At 32.1% G+C, this 22,272-nt stretch overlaps 2 protein-coding genes across 4 annotated transcripts; both read right to left on the bottom strand.

Moving 5' to 3' along the window:
- LOC148276057 (calcium and integrin-binding family member 2-like) lies at positions 1-4,783 on the bottom strand. 2 transcript variants are annotated; one of them, XM_088234821.1, is made up of 5 exons: positions 4,620-4,783; positions 4,439-4,541; positions 2,332-2,479; positions 2,125-2,249; positions 1-849 (listed from the first exon to the last, which is right to left on the bottom strand). In XM_088234821.1, the coding sequence occupies exons 1-5, from the start codon at positions 4,712-4,714 to the stop codon at positions 739-741; spliced, it is 582 nt and encodes a 193-aa protein (XP_088090947.1). In that variant the 5' UTR covers positions 4,715-4,783; the 3' UTR covers positions 1-738. The 2 variants fall into 2 exon arrangements, with proteins under 2 accessions (XP_088090947.1, XP_088090948.1); XM_088234822.1 differs by having other exon boundaries at positions 4,616-4,750.
- A 1,012-nt stretch (positions 4,784-5,795) lies between these two features.
- Positions 5,796-21,885, bottom strand: mi (cyclin E-interacting protein minus). Of its 2 annotated transcripts, none has more exons than XM_088234829.1 (7): positions 21,759-21,885; positions 17,881-19,259; positions 16,519-16,913; positions 14,992-15,246; positions 13,152-13,788; positions 10,916-11,091; positions 5,796-9,840 (listed from the first exon to the last, which is right to left on the bottom strand). In XM_088234829.1, the coding sequence occupies exons 2-7, from the start codon at positions 19,249-19,251 to the stop codon at positions 9,444-9,446; spliced, it is 3,231 nt and encodes a 1,076-aa protein (XP_088090955.1). In that variant the 5' UTR covers positions 19,252-19,259; positions 21,759-21,885; the 3' UTR covers positions 5,796-9,443. The 2 variants fall into 2 exon arrangements, with proteins under 2 accessions (XP_088090955.1, XP_088090954.1); XM_088234828.1 differs by having other exon boundaries at positions 8,447-9,840; positions 13,152-13,803.
- Between the last annotated feature and the right edge of the window lie 387 nt (positions 21,886-22,272).

Raw genomic sequence — 22,272 nt, 5'->3', positions numbered from 1 at the left:
TAACTGTTTTCGAAAATGCCTTCCATATTATTACATAAATTATTTGTAATGATTCTAACAAATTAATTACATGTCAATTGTATGTATATAAATATTTTAGCTGTATATATTGTCAGCATTAAAAAAATAGGGATATTAATTTAGATCTCAGAGATAAGTATATTAAATAAGTCTCTGGGAATAATTATTTATTGGCATTACTTTGGCCTACCATTTGGTGATTTCAAAATGTAAATACAATTTTCAAAAAACGGGCTGCGGTAGTGTTATGGATTTGTGAAGCAAAAGTCTGAGGTTTGAACCGTGCTCAATAGTAAACCAATAATATTTTGAGTATATCCAAATGTTTGTAGACAAGGTTGTATTCCACTCACTGGGGAGTTGTTAGATTCAAATTTATGATAACAGAAAGGGAACATGGAAGTCTTTCCTTTTTCAAAAATGTTTTTGGTTTAAGTTACAGTAAATTTGAAACTAAAATAATTATTTATTTATTTTTTAATCTTAAAATAGGGCACATATAAACATGTTCTTATGTGTGCTCTAAATGTTATTACAGTGTACATATATTTCAATAATAAGTTGTTTAATACATAAATTTTAACACTTCTGTTACAAATGTGTTATTACAAAATTAAACATGTATAAGCTAACTATTTATTTGAGATTTTTTATTTCATATCTTGTTTTAATAACTTTGGCAATCATTTTTTGAAAAACAGGAAGGATTTGCGGCTTTTATATTTTGAAGTAAAATGCATTCTTGAATTCTGGCATTTTGGATAATAAATGGTTAAACTCCACAGGCCCCAAGCTGCCAATGTATTGCAAATCCATTTCATTTAAAAGCTGTAAAAGATTTAATTCATTTTTTAAAAAACAATAAATAAACCAATATATTGTACATAAAACTTAGTATCTGCACAGTAGTATTATTTAAAAGCTTATGTTCTTATTAAATGAAAAAAATAATTCAATTGCCATAATATTTATAGCATATAGCAGTTATGGACTAAAATAAATATTATTAGAGTAGCTATTTCACGTTCTGGACTTTCCAGAATATTATCGGAAGGTGACAACGCTAATGGGTCAAATAAACAAGTAGAAGTGTATCAAGTACATGAAAATATAATTTACTCATATTATTAAATTCTTCAAATTTTTAAATATTTTTTTATTTATAAGTACATATACAATGATAGATATTACGAAAAAAAACGTATCCCTAACTCTATGAGGCCCAGAGCCCTGTGTTGACTTGGGATATAACATAATAGAAAGTGGAAGCATGCATATTATTAAAAAATACTAAAAATAAAAATTATTACATTAACTAAACATTTAATAATCACGTTTAATAGTATATAAATCTATGCAATGTCTCGCAGCAGTCTTCTGCCATAGCCTCATCCCTTAGACAAAATCCACACTTCTCCTGAAAATGGTTTTCATTTTGGAGAACTTAATATGTTCGTCCAGGACATTGAACACTCTTGGGGTCACAAAAGAGAAATTTCTCTGAGCGAAAGTCATACATGTTTTTAATTTTAATAGCATTCCACCAAGAATAATAGTTGTCAATAATACTAATTTCTGTGGCATTTAAGTAAAGAGGTACATGTCACTAAAATTTAAAAAATGAGTAAGTATGCAGTTCCACTCTAAAAGGTCTACGGAAGGTTGGGTGAAGATATAAAAATCGGGAAAAATATATATATTTTTATAATAAAATTAGTAAAGGTAATAATAATAAAAAATTGCATTTAAAAAAATAATTTGAAAATACTATTAGGTAAAAAAGTACACGAAACTTGTATAAAAATTGCCTTTCACGACATAAAAAAAACCCAAATATGAGAAGAAATATAATGTGACTTATGCCGCTCAACGTATTTAATTCTTAAGTTTAGGGATTTAAAGTTTAGTTAGAAAATTTGAATGCCTTTCCTGCAAACTCAGTTAATAGTGAGATGTAGGTACCTCTACTTAAATGCCACAGATTTTTTTCATGAGAAGGTATTGGATAAAGAAATTATTTAATTAGTATTATAAAGAAACAAAAATAGCCTGTAGACTACAATCAATACGTTTTCATGGCAGTGACATCTTTTAAATACATACGATATGTGCAATTTTTTGTTTTTCTGAATTTTCAATCAATCTTGTAGGGTTAGCGCGATCCCATGTCAGCCGATCAATCGTCTCACATAGATCATCCATGTTAATGTGGTTGTCATTGTCAAGATCTGAAATAAAGGACTTCTATTGTTTAGCTCCACACAAAAACATTGTAAGAATCGTTTTTTTGTTCACTCTATTTACTCTTACCAAAAATTTTGAATGCCCATGCAGCTTTGATGGTATCGGGACAATCTTTGCTCATAACTGAACACAAATCCAACATGTCTTCGAAAGAAAAGCATTCATCTTTTTTGGATGAAAATACATGAAATATTCTGTCTTGGAAAGGATTGTACTAAAAATAAAATTCAAATATATAAAAAACATTGAATAGGTAGATTATATGAAATTTTATATTTGAAAATAATGTTTTGATATAACATTGATATTTCAATAGGAACATAACATCATCGTATTATCATCACTATGATTTTTTGAAGTTTTGTAATTTTGAAATTACTTTGTCCGCGATGTCACGAGTTGTCATCGGTGTATTGTGCTGCCATTTAAAAGTAGAACGCCGCAGCTGTTGAAATGCAAAAAAATGGCTACCAGGAAACTGGAAATCTATCACAATACATAACCACACTATTGATTGGTTATTCTTCACTAGAACCTGTGACGTTTCAAAGTAGTTCATTTTTGTAAAAATCATTTTTAAACATTTTTGGCTGTATTATTAAATGCGTTTAAGAAAATGTTTTTTATATCCTATTTCCCATATCACTGAATTTCCTCATTTTCAATATATATCGTTGTTGTGCTGGCAATATCTGTTAAGCAACACTTTAAAAAATGTTCAGGAGATCAATAAAACAATGTACCATTTGAGTATGGATTTTTTAAAACCATTTTTTATATTTATTATTTTACAAAAAGGAAAATTATGTCATTTTCTTTAGAAAAAATATTTATGTTTATTTTGTTGAAACTGAATTGTGTAATCTTAATGACAAATTAAAAAAAATATTTTAAAAAAGTTCACAATGGCTTACAATATTTTAGTTCCTTACATTTAGGTGTTGTTTGTCACTAGTGATTTTAAAATTTACTTCATGGCAACCTATGGAATAGCTGGCTGGGGGGGGTTGTGCGGCATCCATTTTCAAGCCGCTCATAAATTCACAGAAATTATTATTGATAATAAATTCCGGCGCTCTCCAACATACCCGTCAGAACAGTTGTTCCAATACACGAAGGTGCTGGATATGAGACAACTGTACCTAAAAGAAGCACTTACACACTTCTGGTCAAACAATAAGGAGAGGTCTCAGCAGAATGTCCGTACGAGGTTTTCCCAGAGCAGGAGTTATGTCATACCCAAAACCCGTACGACTTTTGCTCAGAGACATCTCTCATTTATCGCACCGAGAGTGTTCAATATTTTGGAAGAACGTATTAAGCTCTCAAGGAAAAAAAATATTTTCAAGAAAGGCGTTAAGGACTGGATTTTCCTTAGTGGGAGGGATTTGAGTGGGAATCTCCTTGATGATTTTCCAAATGCTTGAGTTTACTGTTTACCATATTGATGTGCCATATATATGTTTTTTTAAAATATTTTTTATAATTATTTTTTATGTTTCTAATCCTATATTTATGGTGATATACTCATGTGTCTGTGTCATATAATTGCTCGTCCCATCTCAACACAGGACTTTTAGTCAAATAGAGTTGGGACTTATTGTCTCAAAAAATGTAAAATAACCTTATGTATGTAAATAAATAAATTACTTACGATTTTAATCAATCAAAAATACCGCTTGAGTATCAGAAAAACTAACATTATTTAGAGTAAAAATAGCAATAATTAAATACTAACATCTCTTAGTCCCTATAATGAGTTTATTTCAATAGGACATTTTTGTAAAAAAAAAGATTAAGCGGTATTGTAGTATCACCGACGATATAATGTATTACACATCTCTCTATTTGATGCTAATTTCATATCATAACAATTTATTTTTTTATTGAGACGAGTTGTCTTGTGGTAGTATAGTAAAGTCGCGGACTCTAGATCTTGGTAATTTAAAACTAAAAGAAAATAGTCCCACAGTTGAAATATTTCAGTAATCATAAAAACGCAAGTAATTCTTTAAAAAAAAAACCTATTACTCATCAAACAAAAATGATAAATATTGTATAACAAGTGATATATATTGTATGGACAGACCTGCCATTACATTGTTTATCGTTAGTTAGTTATAGGAATTTCAACTTTAATATGCAAATGTTATGTAGGTATTATACAGCTCACCTTTAAAACTGGAAATTTTTCTATAATCTCATTCCTATGAAATCGATAATTATAATCATAATCCATGAGTTCAGGCCCCATAGAATAGAACCGTTTCAAAAGGCTATAAGAAAAATTATTGCACTAAAAATTCCAAAAGTATAAGTATATTTTGATTAATTATATTTTTCTACATACTTACAACAATATTTCAGATTTTGATAAGTAGGACAACTCGACATAATCATCTAAAACATCTTCCGTTAGTCCTCCGATGTATGCTTGTTGATTTCCCATGATAAAAAAACAAAATGTCTGTTCATTCGATTCACTGTTTATTGAAATATTAATAATCGCTAATGTATTTCAATGGAAAAATAGATTAATGGCAAGAGATAAGCCTTTTGTAGGGTTAAGATAAGAATGTATTTTCTGATAATGATAAAACCAATTGGTTTTTATGAGTCATGAACTCATGGGCTTAGAAAAAACATGGATGACGTTGTTTAGACTAGATAAAAAGTTACTGTACTGAATATTGCATTTTAAAAATTATTACAGCATACAATATTACGTTTTGAATATTGTCATGTGGATATGTATGTGCACATACATACTACATACATGCATGTGCACATGTCGTCGGGATCATAGAACGACGGATGTGCTAAAATTGTGACATTGACCTTCTTTTATATTTAATCTTGAAAAATTTTTATAAAGGCTTTATATTCCAGGTTTGCAAAAAATAAAATATATATAACTAACCCGAGTATCAAATAATATGCCTTTGTAATTATCAAGTTGTGACATAGTGCCAAAATTATTTTAAACCGCTCTCATGTAAAGTTAAAAGTCTACATGCATGTGTATTTACGATATTCCAGCTTCAGAATGAGTCGTCAAAATGATAACGGAAGTATCTAGATGAGACGAATTTAAAAAAATCTACTAGAATCACAAAATTTGTTAGTTTTTAATACTATAAAAAAGTATTAAGATTGTTTTAATGTAAATTTATCATTTAGCACGTGTCTCTTCATTGCAATAAACATTAAAAATTTCGGAAATGTTTGTTTTGATTCGATAAAAATACTGCTGTAAAATGCTCGAATACCCAAACTTCAATAGTCTTGAGGCGCAGTAGATATTAAAATATATTTTACACCTAAGCTGTATGGCATAAAACATCTTTTCAATTTTTTAAAACTTATACGAGTATTTAAGGTAAGATTTTGAAATGCTAAAAAATATGAACGGTGCATGGCATTATAACCAAGAAAAACGCAATGCGCATCTAAACGGCTGTGAAAACCAAAGAATATCAGCAAGGGTAATGTTTACAAATTTATGAAAAAATTATTTAAAAAAAAACATCTTTATAACATAAATATTTATTTTTTAAACAAAGGGAAGGAAATCAGTACATTATTACATTCATTATTTACAAAATTTACGTTTATAGATAATATTATGTTTCTGAGAAAAAATATTTACACTTTCAAATGTATTGATAAATCATTTTGCGCGGTATATACAAACCTTAAATTATTTATAATTTTTGAGTCAGTTTTAAATTTCTATTAAATAAATTATTTGCAATAAATTGAAATGAAAGAGGGTGAGAAGGATGGTGAAAACATTATTTTGCATCATTAACTATTTAGTTAATTACATATCATCATTGCACCAGCAATATCTGTTAAGTGTTTTTACATTTTTAATTTCTCATCAAGATTACACAATTTTGTTTCAACAGAACACACTTAAATATATTTTTTTAAATTTACTTATTTTTCCTTTTTGCTATCAACAAATAAAAAAAAAAACCACTATCAAAAACTACATTATTATGTTAATCAATTTTTACAATTTTACTTATCAGATTTTACAGGCACAATGACGATATATACATTTATCATGCTGAGAGCTGTATGTAATACGCAAATCCGACTGCTTCATCTTGTTCCTGTAGAGGATAAATTGCGATCTACATTTTAAAAATTCATGTGTAATATACATATGAAGGTCTGATATACATTTATCACAGAATGTTATAATAGCTAGGTTATTCATTTAAAATACATATTATACTTTAAAAAATTGTATTTGAAGCACTAAGTTTGTTAACACTTTGTTTTTAAGCGCTTGTTATTACCGACCGGTTTCAGAGCTACACAAGCTTCCTCATCAAGTAAGAACCAACTAAATTGTAATGGTTGTGATTCAATTTATATGGGAAAAACAAAAAGAAAGTTTAATATTAGAGTAAAAGAATGAACACTTAAGGTGCCTAAATGTTTATAATATGGTAAAACCTTGTTTTTACGTTCCTCAATTTTACGTTTTCCCGCTTTTTACACCGAAATGTTCAGGACCCATTTTTATTCATACATTCTCATTTAAACTTCCTCGCAATAAAAGTTTTTTACATTTTCATCGGTTTAGCGTTCAAAATTTTTCATAATTCATTTGATGTGTCAAAAAAGCCAAAATTACATTGTAATGATGGTGCCGCGATCTGCACGCCACCGCGTGTGCCACGCGAATGAAGAATAAAAACAGGTAAACAACTAATAAAGGATAAATTATTGTCTTAACCTAAATTCAAAGTAGGTGCAGTATAATTGATATTTTTGTTTAAGTTTCTTCTTTTAGGGTTAGTCTTAGTTTTCATTTGAACAAAAACGTCATATTGACTTGTACGAAAAAGCATGATACGCAGTTGACAAACTTTTAGGAACAATAAAGTTTTAATATCAATAAATTGCGATGTTTAAAACATAACAATAGATATATTTAAAGTTATAAAAAAGATGGTTTAAAAAGTTGACATAAAAGTGTGAAACAATTTTGCAGCGATCTACATTTCCTCACTTTACCCTTTTCCTCAGTTTTACACTTTCTTTTCTTGCTCCTTTGAAAAACATGAAAAGGGGGATTTTACTGTATTTCCGAACGTGTAAACCATCTAATCTTAATTTTAATAGACACTGGATCGAAGGTTCTACGCGTTGAAAATAAAACATCAAAATTAGACTACTTAGAAATTAAAAAAAGCGATAAATACATAAAAACAATAAATAATAAAATAAAGAATATTTCCTATAGTCCTCTCTTGTCTAACTTTAGAAGTGCAAATGGTTGAATTTCAACCCCCATCACCTCTCACTCAATACTTCCACAAACACATAATAATACTTGGCATAGTAACTTTACTAGATTTAGTAGACACTGTTAAAAATATAAAATAGGATAATATTCGTTACTAAATTATACCTTGATAAGGAAGCTTGTGTAGATTCAAAACTAGTTGGTAATTAAATAAATATTAAGTGGTTAAAAACAGAGGGTTTTTATTTTGATTATATTATGCTTTTATTCATAATACCACTCAATTGTCATCCAGCAAAACAGTTCATAAAAAATATTTAATTTCAATTGATAAGTATATGCATTTAACCCTTTTGATCTCTGTCTATTTTGCATAGAGTGCACAAAAGATTTCATGCAATGTATTAACAAAAAAACAGATATTTTTTATGTTGGTTGATATTTAGTTTTGTGAAATGAGCTAGATTAGCAAGTAATATACACATTTTAAATTCGTAGCATTATTTAAAAAAATATTTTTTATGATAACTTTCTATGTTTGTGTGTATTAGAAACACGTGAGAAACTATTGATCTATTGATTTAGTTGAAGTATTTTTATTTGGTATATTATATCAATATTTAAATGACTGCAATAGATCTCGTAAACAGTTGACAAGTCACCCACAGATGTTAATATACGGTAAATGCGTGCATTTTAAAGTTAATGAGTCAGTGATAGTTATTTAAAAAAATATTCAAAATTTTGAAGTCGATAATTGGCCCGGTAGGACTAAAAGGATTAAAACATAAATTTACTAACATGAGCAAGGCGGATCAGTACATTTTTATATATTATAGTGGGGTGCGTTCACTTACGCATGATTAGTCATTTATTAAAGTTTATCAGTGCAAAGGTATAAAAAAACATATAAAATGGTTTTGGCGAATCCCACCTTTACTTTCTCAATCATTTAATTGACATAACAAAATATAAATGATCTATTAGTTGATAATCTAACGCTTCTGAACGCAAGCCAAATTTATTACAAATTTAATTACGCTGTTATTTTTATATCACATTAGAATATTTTGAGAAGCTAATCATCATATTACATAGATAATTTCAAATAGAAAATAAGTATAGTGAAAAGTTTCTAAATTTTCAAATAAAATCAGATATTTTTAATGAACATATAGATGTTATCTTGAAGTATTTTGAAGTTAATTTTGATTTCATTTGCAATCTATCGCAAGCTGGTAATTACAGAATAAATAAATAAAAATATCTATTGCACATGGTCAAACTATTCAAAGCTGCGTAGTAATTATCTACGTCTTAATGCACTTACATCTCATAAATTTACAGACAAAATTATTGGTAGTTAGTTTGATATAAAAGAATAATGGAACTCTATAGTAGTCTGTGTCACAATTGAGATACATTGAATTTTGCAAAACATGTATCTGTTGTAAAATAAAAAATTTACATGATTATGAAGTTGGGAGTGGACTGAAAGTGAGTGTATGTGTATTCATAAAAGCGGTTAAAATTGTAGATTTTTATGATCAACCGGTGATCCTTTACATTACGAGGGAAGTTTTAAGAAGTGATATAACAATTATTGTTCAAAATCTAAAAATGTATATAAAATCCGATGCTAGCCTTAAAATTTATCTTATATCCTCTAATTTCCACACATAGCATTTTAATTAAAATCCAAACCACAAATAAATTACAGCTTATCAGTCAATATTTCAAATTATTGATTTACACTCCTACATACACACTAAAAATTAGTAATTCAAAAATTAAATTGCACTTTTTATTTAAATATTATTAACAAGGCAAACGTGTTGAACCAGAATTTGGTCAAGTTGAATGTGTATTTTGAGATTATTTAGTAGATAAAGTTATTTCACACAAATATTGGTCACCTACTTGAAGGATCTTCCATATTGTCAAAACTGATTTGTCGCCTCGCTCTTAATTTATTATTGTCTCTAAACAAAGCTGGTTTCTTGAGATCGGGATTCGCTATACTGTTGCTACTACTGTTTGACTTAGTGTCAATGTTGACAGTCTTGTCCTGCAAAACTGTTTTCTTAGTACTACTGTCGGATTTGAAAACTTTCACTTCACCGTATGAGTTTTCGCTGTTTTTGTTGAGCGTGGAAGTTGTCATCACTTTGCTGGGATCGTGGGAGCTCGGAGGAACGTAGCCCACTACCTTTGAGGAAGCGGCGTTCAGTTGTTTGATCTGTTCTTCTACGAACAGTTCGTCAACCGATCGTCCTTTGATCACCGCAAATACGTGCAGCCGGGCAATTCTAGAAACAGATATTTACTTATTTATTTTGTAGAAACATACAGTCAGCAATGATCGGGTTACACATAAAAGATAAGGTCAATAAACGATATAAATATTTTAGACATAATACAGGACACAGAAAGAGGTTATGTGGTTCCAATACACAGTTTTATAAATCAAATCATTGAATAGTTAAATTCCGAAACCCTTTCTTGTTTGACTACCAATAACAATTACAGAAAAGAGTGGCAGAAAAAATAACTACACGGTAATACAGTTTTTTCAAGAATTCCACGCCGTCATTAATAAATACATAAGTCTAAATTAACACAGAGCATCATCGTAATCAAAATAAGAACATCATAAGCTATAAAGTAGCATATTTAAGTGATTCATTTATTATGATCGTAAAACTAACTAACAATGTTTTGAGTATGCCTAAATGTTTGTAGGCAGGATGGATTTTCTCCCTATGGAGTTATTAAGATCTAAATTTGTTGCAACAGAGGGAAAACATTTTTGAGAAAGGAATATGAAAGTTCAGGCATTTACAGGGCTTATGACCTGTCGTTAGCTGGTTTAAATGGCCATTTTACACACTGTGTAACATTCATCATTCTGCCTATGTTGAAACATCCATATTTTCTCAATTCCTATGTAAGATATTTTCTTTTTTGAACTTATTTTTTTTTTATTTACATGGCCGTTCGCAAACTAGGCTCAAACTCCTCAGCAATGACAAAAATCTGCGCCTAAGTCACACTCTGTCATGTGGTTTAACGGCGGTTCTCAAAATAATTGTATCAGTTTTGATGATTTGTATGATTAAACTGTGCCAATGTTTTTCCAAGTTAATGATACTTTAAACTGTATATTTGAATTGATTTACACTGTTTAAAAAAAAAGTACTGTTATCAGGAAAATTTAGTCAGGTACAGTTCTTATGAGTACCGCCGTTAAATGCTTAATTATTAACATTGGAGATTAAACAGATCCTCAATCTTCAAATGTCAGTCATTTTATCAATTTTAGATATCTACTTTAAAATACCTACAAGGTACGGTGAAGTTAGTCAGCGAGAAAGTAAAACTCACTTTAGTAATGTGTCACTCGTAGACGAGAATGGAGTTCTCAAAGCTCGCATATGCACCGGGAGAGTGCAGAGTTTACGAGTAAGTCGGATCAAGGAGGTGGCGTGCTGCTTGAATGAATCATGTGACATGCCGATTCCGTGGGCCCTTAGGGCTTCTGCTACTGCCCAAAGAAGTTTCTGAAATATAAAGCCGTAATTAAAACACAAATTATTTAAATAAAATGAAAAAAAGCAACATTGTTTTTAGCAATTTATTTTTTCTACTGACCGGTTCTAAAGTTATACAAGCATGTTTATCAATATATATATATATATATATAGTTGGATAATTTATATAGCGTCATTTTTGTGAAAATCATCTCAAGGGCGCTGTACAATTAATAAGTATCCCAGTACGTCTTGCAGCTACAGAGCGCATGGACGGTTGGGATTCTAGTTCCTCGTTTTCAATTAAGATCAATAAAAAATTATAACAGATAGGAGCTAGATTACAGGACGTCTTGCAGCTACAGAGCGCATAGACAGTTAGAAATTTAGCCCCCATTTACACATTTTAAAAATTGACAAATAAATTTAGTGTATTAATGATACTAAAAAAAATAAAAATAATATGAATAATAAAAAGGAGTAAGATTACAACACGTCTTGCAGCTACTAAGCGCATAGACGATTGGAATTCTAGATCCCATTTACAAAATTTAGGTATTTTTAAGTTGATATATGAAAGCTAGATAACCAATCATCGTGCAGCTACAAAGCGCATGGACGAGTGGAATTCTAGCAAAGTTAGAATGATATCAATAAATTTACAAAAAATAGAGCATAGTAGTAAGTTTGTCAAGTGTTCATGCCAAGAAGTAAGCAATAAAAAACTAAATAAATAAAGCACTGTATCAACTCCATGGTTAACAAAGGGAGATAGATGTCCAAAGAGAATTTTTTGTAGACAGTAGGTAGATACCGTCACCATGTGGTCCACTGGCTGCTGGAGAATTTCTGGAAACGCACGTGTGTAGACTGGGGGATTATGCCTATTGTTCCAACGACTTGGTGTCCATTTTGGTCTGTATTATTTCATTTAATGAGACGCAACATTCCTGTTCAATTCACTTTTTTACATGAATATTACACAAACGCGTGTATGAGCGGTTTGATTTATCATTTTGTATGTTATTAGAAGGCAGATATTTGAAATATTATGTATTTATCAATAAATGTCAGTTCACTTTTAGTAGCAATGTTGTAATTTATTAATTATGGGTGTAGTGTTCCAAATAGCAAAATTTAGGTACTTTCGGGTCAAAAGCTGATGCATTTTTAAACGGTTTTAATGATTCACATAAAATTTTATGATTTAAAGGTTACAGGCGCACTATTTTTTAAAAGTTTCCATTGTTCACTATTTGTCACATATTTTGTTAAGAATAAAGTACAAAACAATGCTATTAAATAGTCTTCTTTTTTCCACTGTTTGTCTAAAACATGACTACACTACTACACACTAACGACTTATAAACATTAACTCATTGTTTTCTAACATATAACAACTTATTTTTAAAATTATAAGCTACAGTTGGATAAGGTATACTTAACTAATGAATTTTATCCTATTTTATTTTTATATTTACATATGTATAATTTTCTTATTTTATTTGTAATTCATCATTTTCTTACATAAAAAATAAAATATTTTACACCGCCTGAACCCCCAATGTCTTTTCTGAAGTACACGATTTTTTGTAAAATATGCAACTTTAAAAAAATATATACTGTAAAAATATTTTTTTAAAAATGATGAATTTACAAATGCAAAAAAAATTATTTTAATCTGGTACTGAGACGGTTAAAAGTATCTCTATTAGAAAACCGGGACGGCATCATCATTATCATCTTACAGCACCTAATGGTGCATAGGGCACAACATTGATACACCAATCACAGCGTATCTTGATCATTTTTTGTTACACGAAGGTAAGATGATCAGCCTTACGTTGGTGCATAGGGCACAACATTGATACACCAATCACAGCGTATCTTGATCATTTTTTGTTACACGAAGGTAAGATGATCAGCCTTACGTTTCAGGTGCCAGTCCAGAGACATGAAATATTCAGGAATTGAACCCAAACCTCTTGCATGGTAGACAAACACGCTGAGCACTATGCCATGAGGCCGAAACCCTTTTAGAAAAATGGGACATTAAAGAGTAAAAATGACAAAAAAGCAAATGAACCTACCTTTTTATGAATATCTGTGAGCTCTCCATTGGAAGACGCGTATTCTGTAGCTCTTCTGGTTAGAGTTCGGACACTCTCATTACTATTGTATCCAATTTTGTCCCCGCCGAAAGATAAACTTTTGGGCATTTTATTTGTGGGGGTGACTTCCGAATCCGAATCGTCCACTCTGTTTCGTTTCCGAGCGACATTGTCCGCAGAGAATCCCCCCATCCGATTGAACGAGACGGCAGCCTTGCTGTCACTCTTGGTCACGTTGAGATTATTGTGATCAGCTTTAGTCGGGGAGCCAAAAAGAGCGCGTTTAGACTTCACAGCTCGAGAAGTGGACGGACGAGGAGCGGAGTTGACTGATTCCAGCGGTTTCGCAGACGCATTTTCCGGGCTGAGAAAAAGAGCCCTCTTGGAAGATTCTCTCGTAGGCTGAGACTTGATTCTCAAATCGGTTGTGAGGCCCAGCTTCTTGGCTGCCAATTTCTTCTGGGCACTTCCCAGAGTTTTTTTTCCCGGAGTTTTCTTTCCTGGAGTTTTCTTTCCCGGAGTTCTCCGCCCGGGAGTTCGCTTTCCGGGAGTGCGCCGAGTTCTGGGACTCTTGCCTTTCTGCTGCAATCGACTGGCGATGTTATTGCCAAACTTTCTGTGGGGGAAGAAACTTTGGGTGAAATTTATATTAGTATGGGAATTAATAATTTGAAACATAAAAAACATAATGACTTCTACTGGAACTTGATGGAAGCTCGATAAATTTACAATTGGAAGTAATATAAGCTTGGAAAGAACATTAATTTAAATTACCAAGTATTTAGTAAAATTTGACATCAGAATTTGAATTGTAGATACACAATAAAAAAAAATAATTTTAGTGGTGCATTTTGTTTGTAATTTTTTTTATATATATTTTAATAAATTTTGACATGAATGGTTTCAACCAGTAATTAAATTTAATCTTTTTTGAGATTAGTTAATTATTCCTATTTATATTTGAAGAGGGTTGTGGTCTTGCGGTAGTGTTGCAGACTCAAAAATCAGAGGTCAAGATTCAAACCCCACTTTATCACAACTTGAACCTAACTAACAAAATAAAAATGGCCCAAAATTGAAATACTCGGTAAATTATATCAAGGCTGAATGACATTACAACATTTGTACAGAAATAAACAAGTTAGATAGAAATGTACAATTAATGCTCCGGGAGGGAAAATAGGATAAAAACAAAAATATTGCAAATAAACAAAAAAGGTCATAGTGATAGCTCACACTCAAGACATGTGAATGTAAATAGAATATAAATATTTTGCACACAGGTGAAGTTGTCGCTAGTAAATTTGGTCTTTTGAGCCTGGTTTAATTTAATGAATTTGTCTTCTTGGCCTGATTAAACCGGCCAGTTGATCAGCTATTCGGGCCTCGGTTAATTAGAATCTCGGATGTGCTGTACATGTTATCTATTATACAAATTGAGCTGAAAGATTATACAGAGCGCCCTTGAGATATTACGAAAATGGCTCTATTTTAACCAATTGAAAACAGAAATACATATTAAATATTGTTTCAAAAGCGAGAGGTAATTATTATTAGTTTAAATATAGACACCCGAAAGTAAATATCAGCATAAAATGGCTAAAAAGTTCAACATATCTTTCGAACTTTTCTAGACAACATTGGAACTTTTAAATTTATTAAATTTATATTACTAACTCTAAATTTACTGGCATATTTATATTTCAAATTACGGAAAAAGTAATAAAACCGGAATCGGCAAATGAAAGCTAATACTGGAAGAATCGTGGACAACAAACGGGGCCTGAATTGAATAGAAGAATATTGTATAGATATTTACTTTCTGTCGATGAGTATCTGCCGCCGGGTGGTGATGTGCGCGAGGCTGGCGGCCGTGCAGAAGGCGGCGCGGCGCCGTGCCAGGTGGCTGAGGCGGCGGCCAGGCGAGGGCGCGCCGGCGAGGGCGCCGCGCCGCGCGTGCGCTGTCACGGCCGGTGCGCTGGTCAGAGACGAGGCGGTCTCGCAGCCTAGGTAGCGCGACGAGTAGCGAGAGAGAAGGAGGTCCACGTGCTCAGAGTGGGGTGTCGAGTTGTAGCTGGAATATTTAAGGGTCAGATATTAGAAACATCATTTTGCATCATTCCAATAAAAGCAATATTACTAATGATTGAAGCGTTCATTCTATACAGATAATTAGGTTAATATCGAAATCTCAAATTTCTTTTGCCGTTAATTTCATTATTTTACTTAGCTTTTTTTCACATACTGTTTTATTGACTAATTATATCATTACTAATTATATCATGTCATAAATTAATATTTACCTGTTATTTTCACAAATATTTAATGTTTTAATTAATGGGACGTAATTTAATGTTTTTGCCTAAAGCAAGTTTTATAAATATGTACATTGTTTTTCATTCATTATTCTACATTACTTTTTAAACTAAAGTCCGAGGAGGAATTAGGGCGAAGGCCGACGGTTAGAACAAAAAACATTGAAGTCCCACGGTTATTTGATAGTCCACACTGAAAACGTTTTTTTCTTAAATACTCCTATCAAAAGCCTATAAATCCATAAAAACAGCAATAAATTGTATTTTTACATCAAGAGATACACTTAAACAGTTTTACAACTTCAAACCGCTCTCCTGAACAATTTACCAAAGGTGACTTCCAGCATTTCAGCTTTAAGTTACAGGTATAATATGCTCGTTTTTATTTTTAAATATTTTAAAATTCAAATGCCCAAATACTTCATCAATAAGATAGTGACAAATAAAATTTTTCATAAGTATATTATAGAAATAACAATAGAAAAAGGCTGTAATTTTAAAAAAGAAAAACAGAATCCCAAAATTTCATTATGTATAATGGTTTTAAAAAGAAATGTTATATAAATAGATATATAATTAAAGCAAGTATAAATATTAGTTTATATACTACATAATTGTAATATGAGCTAACTTAAAAAATAAATTAAAAAATATCAAGTAAACAATATGAAGAACATTAGAAAGCCAATAAAAAAATGAATTAGGATGGGTATTTGTTCTGTCATATACTTAAACATTATTATTTTAGTTGATTATGCTGTGTGCGATTTTTGTATAAATTTGTATAGAGTGAAACGAGAGAATAATTTCATTTTCTGTAGAATGCAAACTCGTCTTTAAAAATTTAGCCATAGATAAACATTAGAGTCGGATGGACGTCGCATAGCTCGAGATATGGTTGACACATCTACTTATGAAAAACATGTTTTTAGACATTTTTCGCTAACCTACCGTCTGTCCTTAACTTTATCACAACTTGGTTCCCATTCTTAAAGTTAGAAATTATTTAAAAAATAAATATTTATACTTACTGGACTCCATGGAATCTGTATAGAAGAATTTGTGGCCAATCCTCATTGGTTGCAATATCCTCCGAGCCATTGATGTGAAGGAATCCTCTAGAAGCAGGAGGGGGATTTCTCGAATCGGCACACAATGTCTCATTCCCCAACATGGACTGCTCAAATGTCTGATTAACTGTGTTTTCCATGGCCAGGGCTAAGGTGTTGGACAGCAAAGGGTCGTTGGATGAATCGGAGCTTATCCTTCTAGGTGGAGTCATGGAGGCAGAGTCGACAAGTTCCTCGTTTGTCTGCTGCGGATTGTTGAACTTGGGAAGGTGCTGCTTGTAACGATCCAGGATATCGTTAGCGGACAGTTGGCAAATGGTGACCGAAGGAGGGGGCAAAACACCTTGTAAGGTTTTCTGAAATCAAATAATGTAATCGATTTAGTCATATTGGGGTCCCGTAATAGTATCGTGGACTCATGGACTCATGGATGGATGGTTGTGGTTCGAACCCCGCTCTACCACAACTCGAATCCCATTTTCCGGCACAGTTATTCACGACTTTGAGCAAATCATAATGAAAATGTGTTTTTCTAAATCACTGCTGTAATTTACATTTTAATTCACATAATAAATATTTTCAGACCAGTATTTTTTTTGTATCTAGGAAAAATGAAGAATATATTATAGTGCAGTGCAAAATGAAGAGTATAGTGTTTTCAGCATGATGGCTTTCTTTTAGGTAAAATCCTAAAAGAGATAATCGAGTAGAGATGTATGTTCCTTGTGAAAGCTAGCGTAATTGCCTATCGTGTAAGAGGTCTCAGGTTCGATTATCAGCAAGGTTTGCATGAAATTAACTTAGAAGTGTTTCATTACTCTGCAATATTTCAAAGCCCTGGACCAGCCTTGTATCGTGCACCCTTAGACGTGGAAAATGTTTATGATGATTGTTATTTATAAATGCAAGTTCTAACAAAGAAGATTATTTTCTTGATATGTAAGTAAGAATTGAATAAAGCTAAAATGAAGGTTGCAAAATAATAATTATTGTAAGTGTTACTTATAATGATTTTACATCATTAAACATGTCATTAATTAATTTACTGCTAAAATAAGGTACCTATATAGAGCAGTCTTTATGAATGAGTCGAACAAAGGAGAAATTTGTATAAAAATAAAATGTTTTCTTATCAGTAAATAAGTATGAAATATGTTTTGACAAACATTAGAATCAAACCACAAAAACAGTATATAATATATATCACAGACACTGAGGAAAATGTACATCCTTTATATTTATGCATATTTACTTAATTATATAAATAAGAATGGAGTAAGAACATAGTTTCGGTTAAAAGATAATATTGTTGAATATAAATACCTCTAATGTTTGTATCAGATGCTTATCACACTTTTCAAACTGCTGCAATATCTGATTGACCTTATCGTATTCCGATTTCTGATCCAGGTAGTCATCTTCATCATCGGAGAAGATGTTGGGTGATTGTGCTCCGCTGTTGTAAGAACTGTCCATAGATTCCCCACTTTTATTATGGGAGAGATTCGGTCGGTTGCCATCTTGTATTTCATTCCTTTTGGCTTTCGAGTTACCGACTGTCCCCGTGAAAGAGAAAGCATTGATACTTGCAACGGGGCTACATTTAATTGAGCTCTTATTTAGCATATCAGAAAATTTGAGAGGCACAACTTTAGAAGGTATATCACTAGATACTATATCACAGTCGGACGGGAATTGGGAAGCTGAAGAAAACCCCGTGATTCCTGATTTACTACTGCTTACAGAAGCGCTCGGCGACGAATTGGACGTTACTTCATCGGATGATTTATACGCCAAGTATTCTGTCGATTCTTCTTTATGGGTATATTCCCTAGGTAACATATATTTATAATCTTCTTTAGATTCTTTAAATTCTTCAATAGGCGGAAACTTTTGCAAATGTTTTAGGGTGCCATTAAATGTGAGTTCGTTATTGGGAAGCTTGAACACATGGTTGTTTGAATCGCAGTTATTGGCGGAAGAAGGAATAGAATGACATAGAGAAGCGCCGGCGTGAAGATTGTTGTCTATAGCGTTGTTACTATTTTCCATCGTAAGAAATGATGTCGTCATAGAGGGCTTATCGACTATTCTGGAAACTTTGAATCCTTCTTGGATGCAGTGTGCCTCGCACCTGTTATCCGGACAAAAGATACTCGGGTGATTCTTCTCTTCTTCGGAGAGAATCACAGGATCCACAAAATCCGAATGGATGTCATTATCTTCTCGTAGGTTATTGTCAATGAGCAAGCTCTCACAGCCGGACCCTTTCAATTCAAAATTGGAATGAATACTCGGCATATAACCCTGCCCGGACAAGTTCTGGTGGAAAACTCCGGATTCGAGGCAGTTATTGTTACCGGGGAACGGGTTCAGCTGGCAGATGTCATCGTCTTCGATTTGGATATGTATACTAGTCCTTTTAGAGTTGTAGAAAACTTCTTCAGGATATCGGAGTCCCGTTGTGACTAATCCATCGTTCAGGGAGCAGTCGGCGCGCACGGGGTCGGAGCTGCAGGAGTCAGAATCCAGAGTGCCGATAAAACTGCTTCCCGGTTTGAAGAGATTATACATGACCTCGGCTGGCCCTAGATAGTTGTATGGACGGGCAGACTCTAGCAAAGAGTCACAGTTCGATTCCAAATCCAGTCTAGGTGTGTCCATACTATGTCGATGGCAGCAGGAAAGTGGCATTCATCGTACTAAAAACATAAATCTTATCAGAATTCCTAAACATAATAAAAGGAATAAAAATATTACTTCCTTTTTTTTATAGCATGCAACTCGTCAGCATGTTCTAAAATTAATAATAATTTTATTTGAAAAACATTACATATTATACCATATTTTATATTTCATTATATTATAACAAAAAACTTTTTTCCACTAGCCATAATTTGAGCATGCGTCTCACTCCTAAATTTACCTCCTTAATATTGTTTGGTAACATGTTACATATTTTAGGTATACTGTATTGCGGTGTCCTTTTGCCATATTACATACAACACCCTCGAATATAGTCATCAATTTTTTCTTGGGAAACATTTCTATAAGCTGATTTCTGGATGTATATATAATCCAAATATACTGAAAGAGATCAGTTTGTATGTTCCCATTAATTACACTAGAACAAGTTCTCATGCACTGTTTTACGCACCCAGAAACCATACAAATACAAGTCAGGATTCACCCATTGTTAGGGCGGTTCGCTTGCTGAATGCGGCTTCTGCGGATAATACGGATCTATTTTTCTGTAAATGTTGGCAGTTTAGCAGCTATCTGCTTACAATTCATTAACTTCTAACTTATATTTATACTCAGTAATGGGTTAAACAGCGCGTAAAGTAATGCCGACTACAATTTGTCAAATAAATAAATCAATATTACAATATCTAGGAACAGCTATAGCCATACTAATAAACTTGGTGTTGTAATCATGTACCAATTTGTGTTTATACTCGGGAGTGCGACGCATGCTGACAAATTAAGTTGTACTAAAGTAGAGTCCTAACTGATAATTTACTACTACTACTACTACTACCATCACGCCATTTCTCCGTAGGGGTGAGCAGAGAGAATGGACTGCCACACACATCTATCTTGGCATATATTTCTAGCTTCTTCCACGTCCATACATCTTGTCATACATGACCTTCGGTTCCGTCTGCTTTTGACATGACCAGACTTAAGATTTTGGTTTATCTGATCATGCCACGTCTTCCTTGGTCGTCCTTGTCTCACGATACCGTTTATTTTTGCCATATATACTTGTTTTACCATTCTTTCGTCGTCCATTTGTTCTACATGACCAAACCATCTCAGAGACCCTTTCTTAATCGTATCAGTTATACTTGACTCAGATTTACACTCTCGCCTGATTTCATCATTTGTAACCCTGTCATACATACATAGATTTCCCACACATTCGTCGAAGAGATCGCATTTCAACCGCGTTTACTCGGCTTTCATCCTTCCTCTGCCAGTTCCATGTTTCACTTCCATGCACAAGTGTCGGGACTAAAACTCCGCTGTGCACTGCCAGTTTAGCTTCGATTGACATATTTTTATTATTATAGCAATTACTGTGCGTGATGTACAGATTTATACATTAATGATATTGAAATATTTTGTCTCAGGCGGTATACATCTTTATGTAGTAGAAATTAGATCATTGAATTTTGCAAAGTGTGAAAAAAAATATATTATTATTTACATTTATTACAGCTGTTAAAAATAAATGTGTATTAGATTCAGAATACATGAATTGAGAATGTTTAGAGATAACTAAACATTTTCCTTAAATTAGCACTTACTGCAAATATAATGGTATAATTATGTATTTTTAGATTCATCTATTTATACCCTGAAAATATGTCAATTCGAAATTTAATTAATGAACATCAGTCAATTGTGTTACCAATTACTGAGTGAAATGCGGGAGAAATGTCTGATTAAGTCAAATATAAAATAAAGCAAGCATTGTTATTGGTGTTCTTTAACCAAGAATATTGAAATAATCTATCTATTTCGCAAAATACAAGTAAAAATAAGACTCTCTTAGAAGAGATGACTTGATTGAGGAGGTTACTTGAAAGCATGGTTTTTATGTATAAAAACTTTCGGCAGATAGCGATTATTGTACAAAGGCGAATGTGCTGCAGTCTCGATAACTGAGTAAATATTGCGCCTGAAGAAGACACGTTAATAGTATATTTATTTGGAGTTGCATTGTCAGTGCCTACGCCTTCGCGTAGACAAATGGAAAAAATACGCCTATTTACGTATTCAGATACATCGATTTTAATTTCATCGAATAGAATTAGGAAAAACATGTATCACTATTTAAAATTGCGATAATTATCTTATATACTTACGGTATTGTGTACATTTTAATAGTACTTTCAAAGTCAAAATACATAGGTTTAAAACTTTACATAGACTAGAGACGCATTCGACTCTTCCAAACAGGGCGTTTCACTCGAATTGCGATGGAAAATTAAATCAAATTACGAATTAGGTATACTTTTATGTTGAGAAAAAATAAATGATTATTTACAGTGTAAAGGTGAGATTTTGTTAATTTCCCGTGAAAATGTAAATTGCGTATGCAACGTATGTTGTGGTGACGTATTATTAGAAAAGCATTGCATAACGCTGCATGTATTATTAAAAGTAAGAATAAATACACAATTGATTATTACCTAATGTCCTCCTTCATGCACAATATAACTTATTTAAAAACAAAACTAAAGCCATTTATAACAGACATCGACCCCCAACTACACCAGCGCCATAGATTTGCGAGAGATTTGCCAAGATTTCCCGATTGAAAAGTTATCTATAGTCATTCAAAAATGACAATAGGCTCCCTTGATCTGGCAACATTAAATTCCGTTTTGCGCTACGTAAGTACCTTTTGATGAAAATTATAATGTGTCCCACAATTGAATATATTCTAGAACCACATTATTCATACACTAAATACACTTACATTTTTAATTGTTTTGTAAACATACTTGAATTGAAAAGGTTAAAAGCAAAAAACGCCACTGTCCATGATAACTGTTTTTGGGAAAGAATATGTGCGTGGTATAAAAAATAGTGGGATGACTATTCATTCCAAGTTTAAAGTGCACATTCAACATATGTGTAAAAAATATATAATCATTTTGCTATTTGTTTTGTTGGTTTTCCCAAAAATATTGATCGTGGACA

Source organism: Micrasema longulum, unplaced genomic scaffold, assembly GCF_059751315.1.
Source record: "Micrasema longulum isolate JH-2025_06_02 unplaced genomic scaffold, ASM5975131v1 h1tg001292l, whole genome shotgun sequence".
Taxonomy (NCBI): Eukaryota; Metazoa; Arthropoda; class Insecta; order Trichoptera; family Brachycentridae; genus Micrasema; species Micrasema longulum.
The sequence above is the reverse complement of the archived record's forward strand: the minus strand, read 5'-3'. Positions and strand labels throughout refer to the sequence as shown.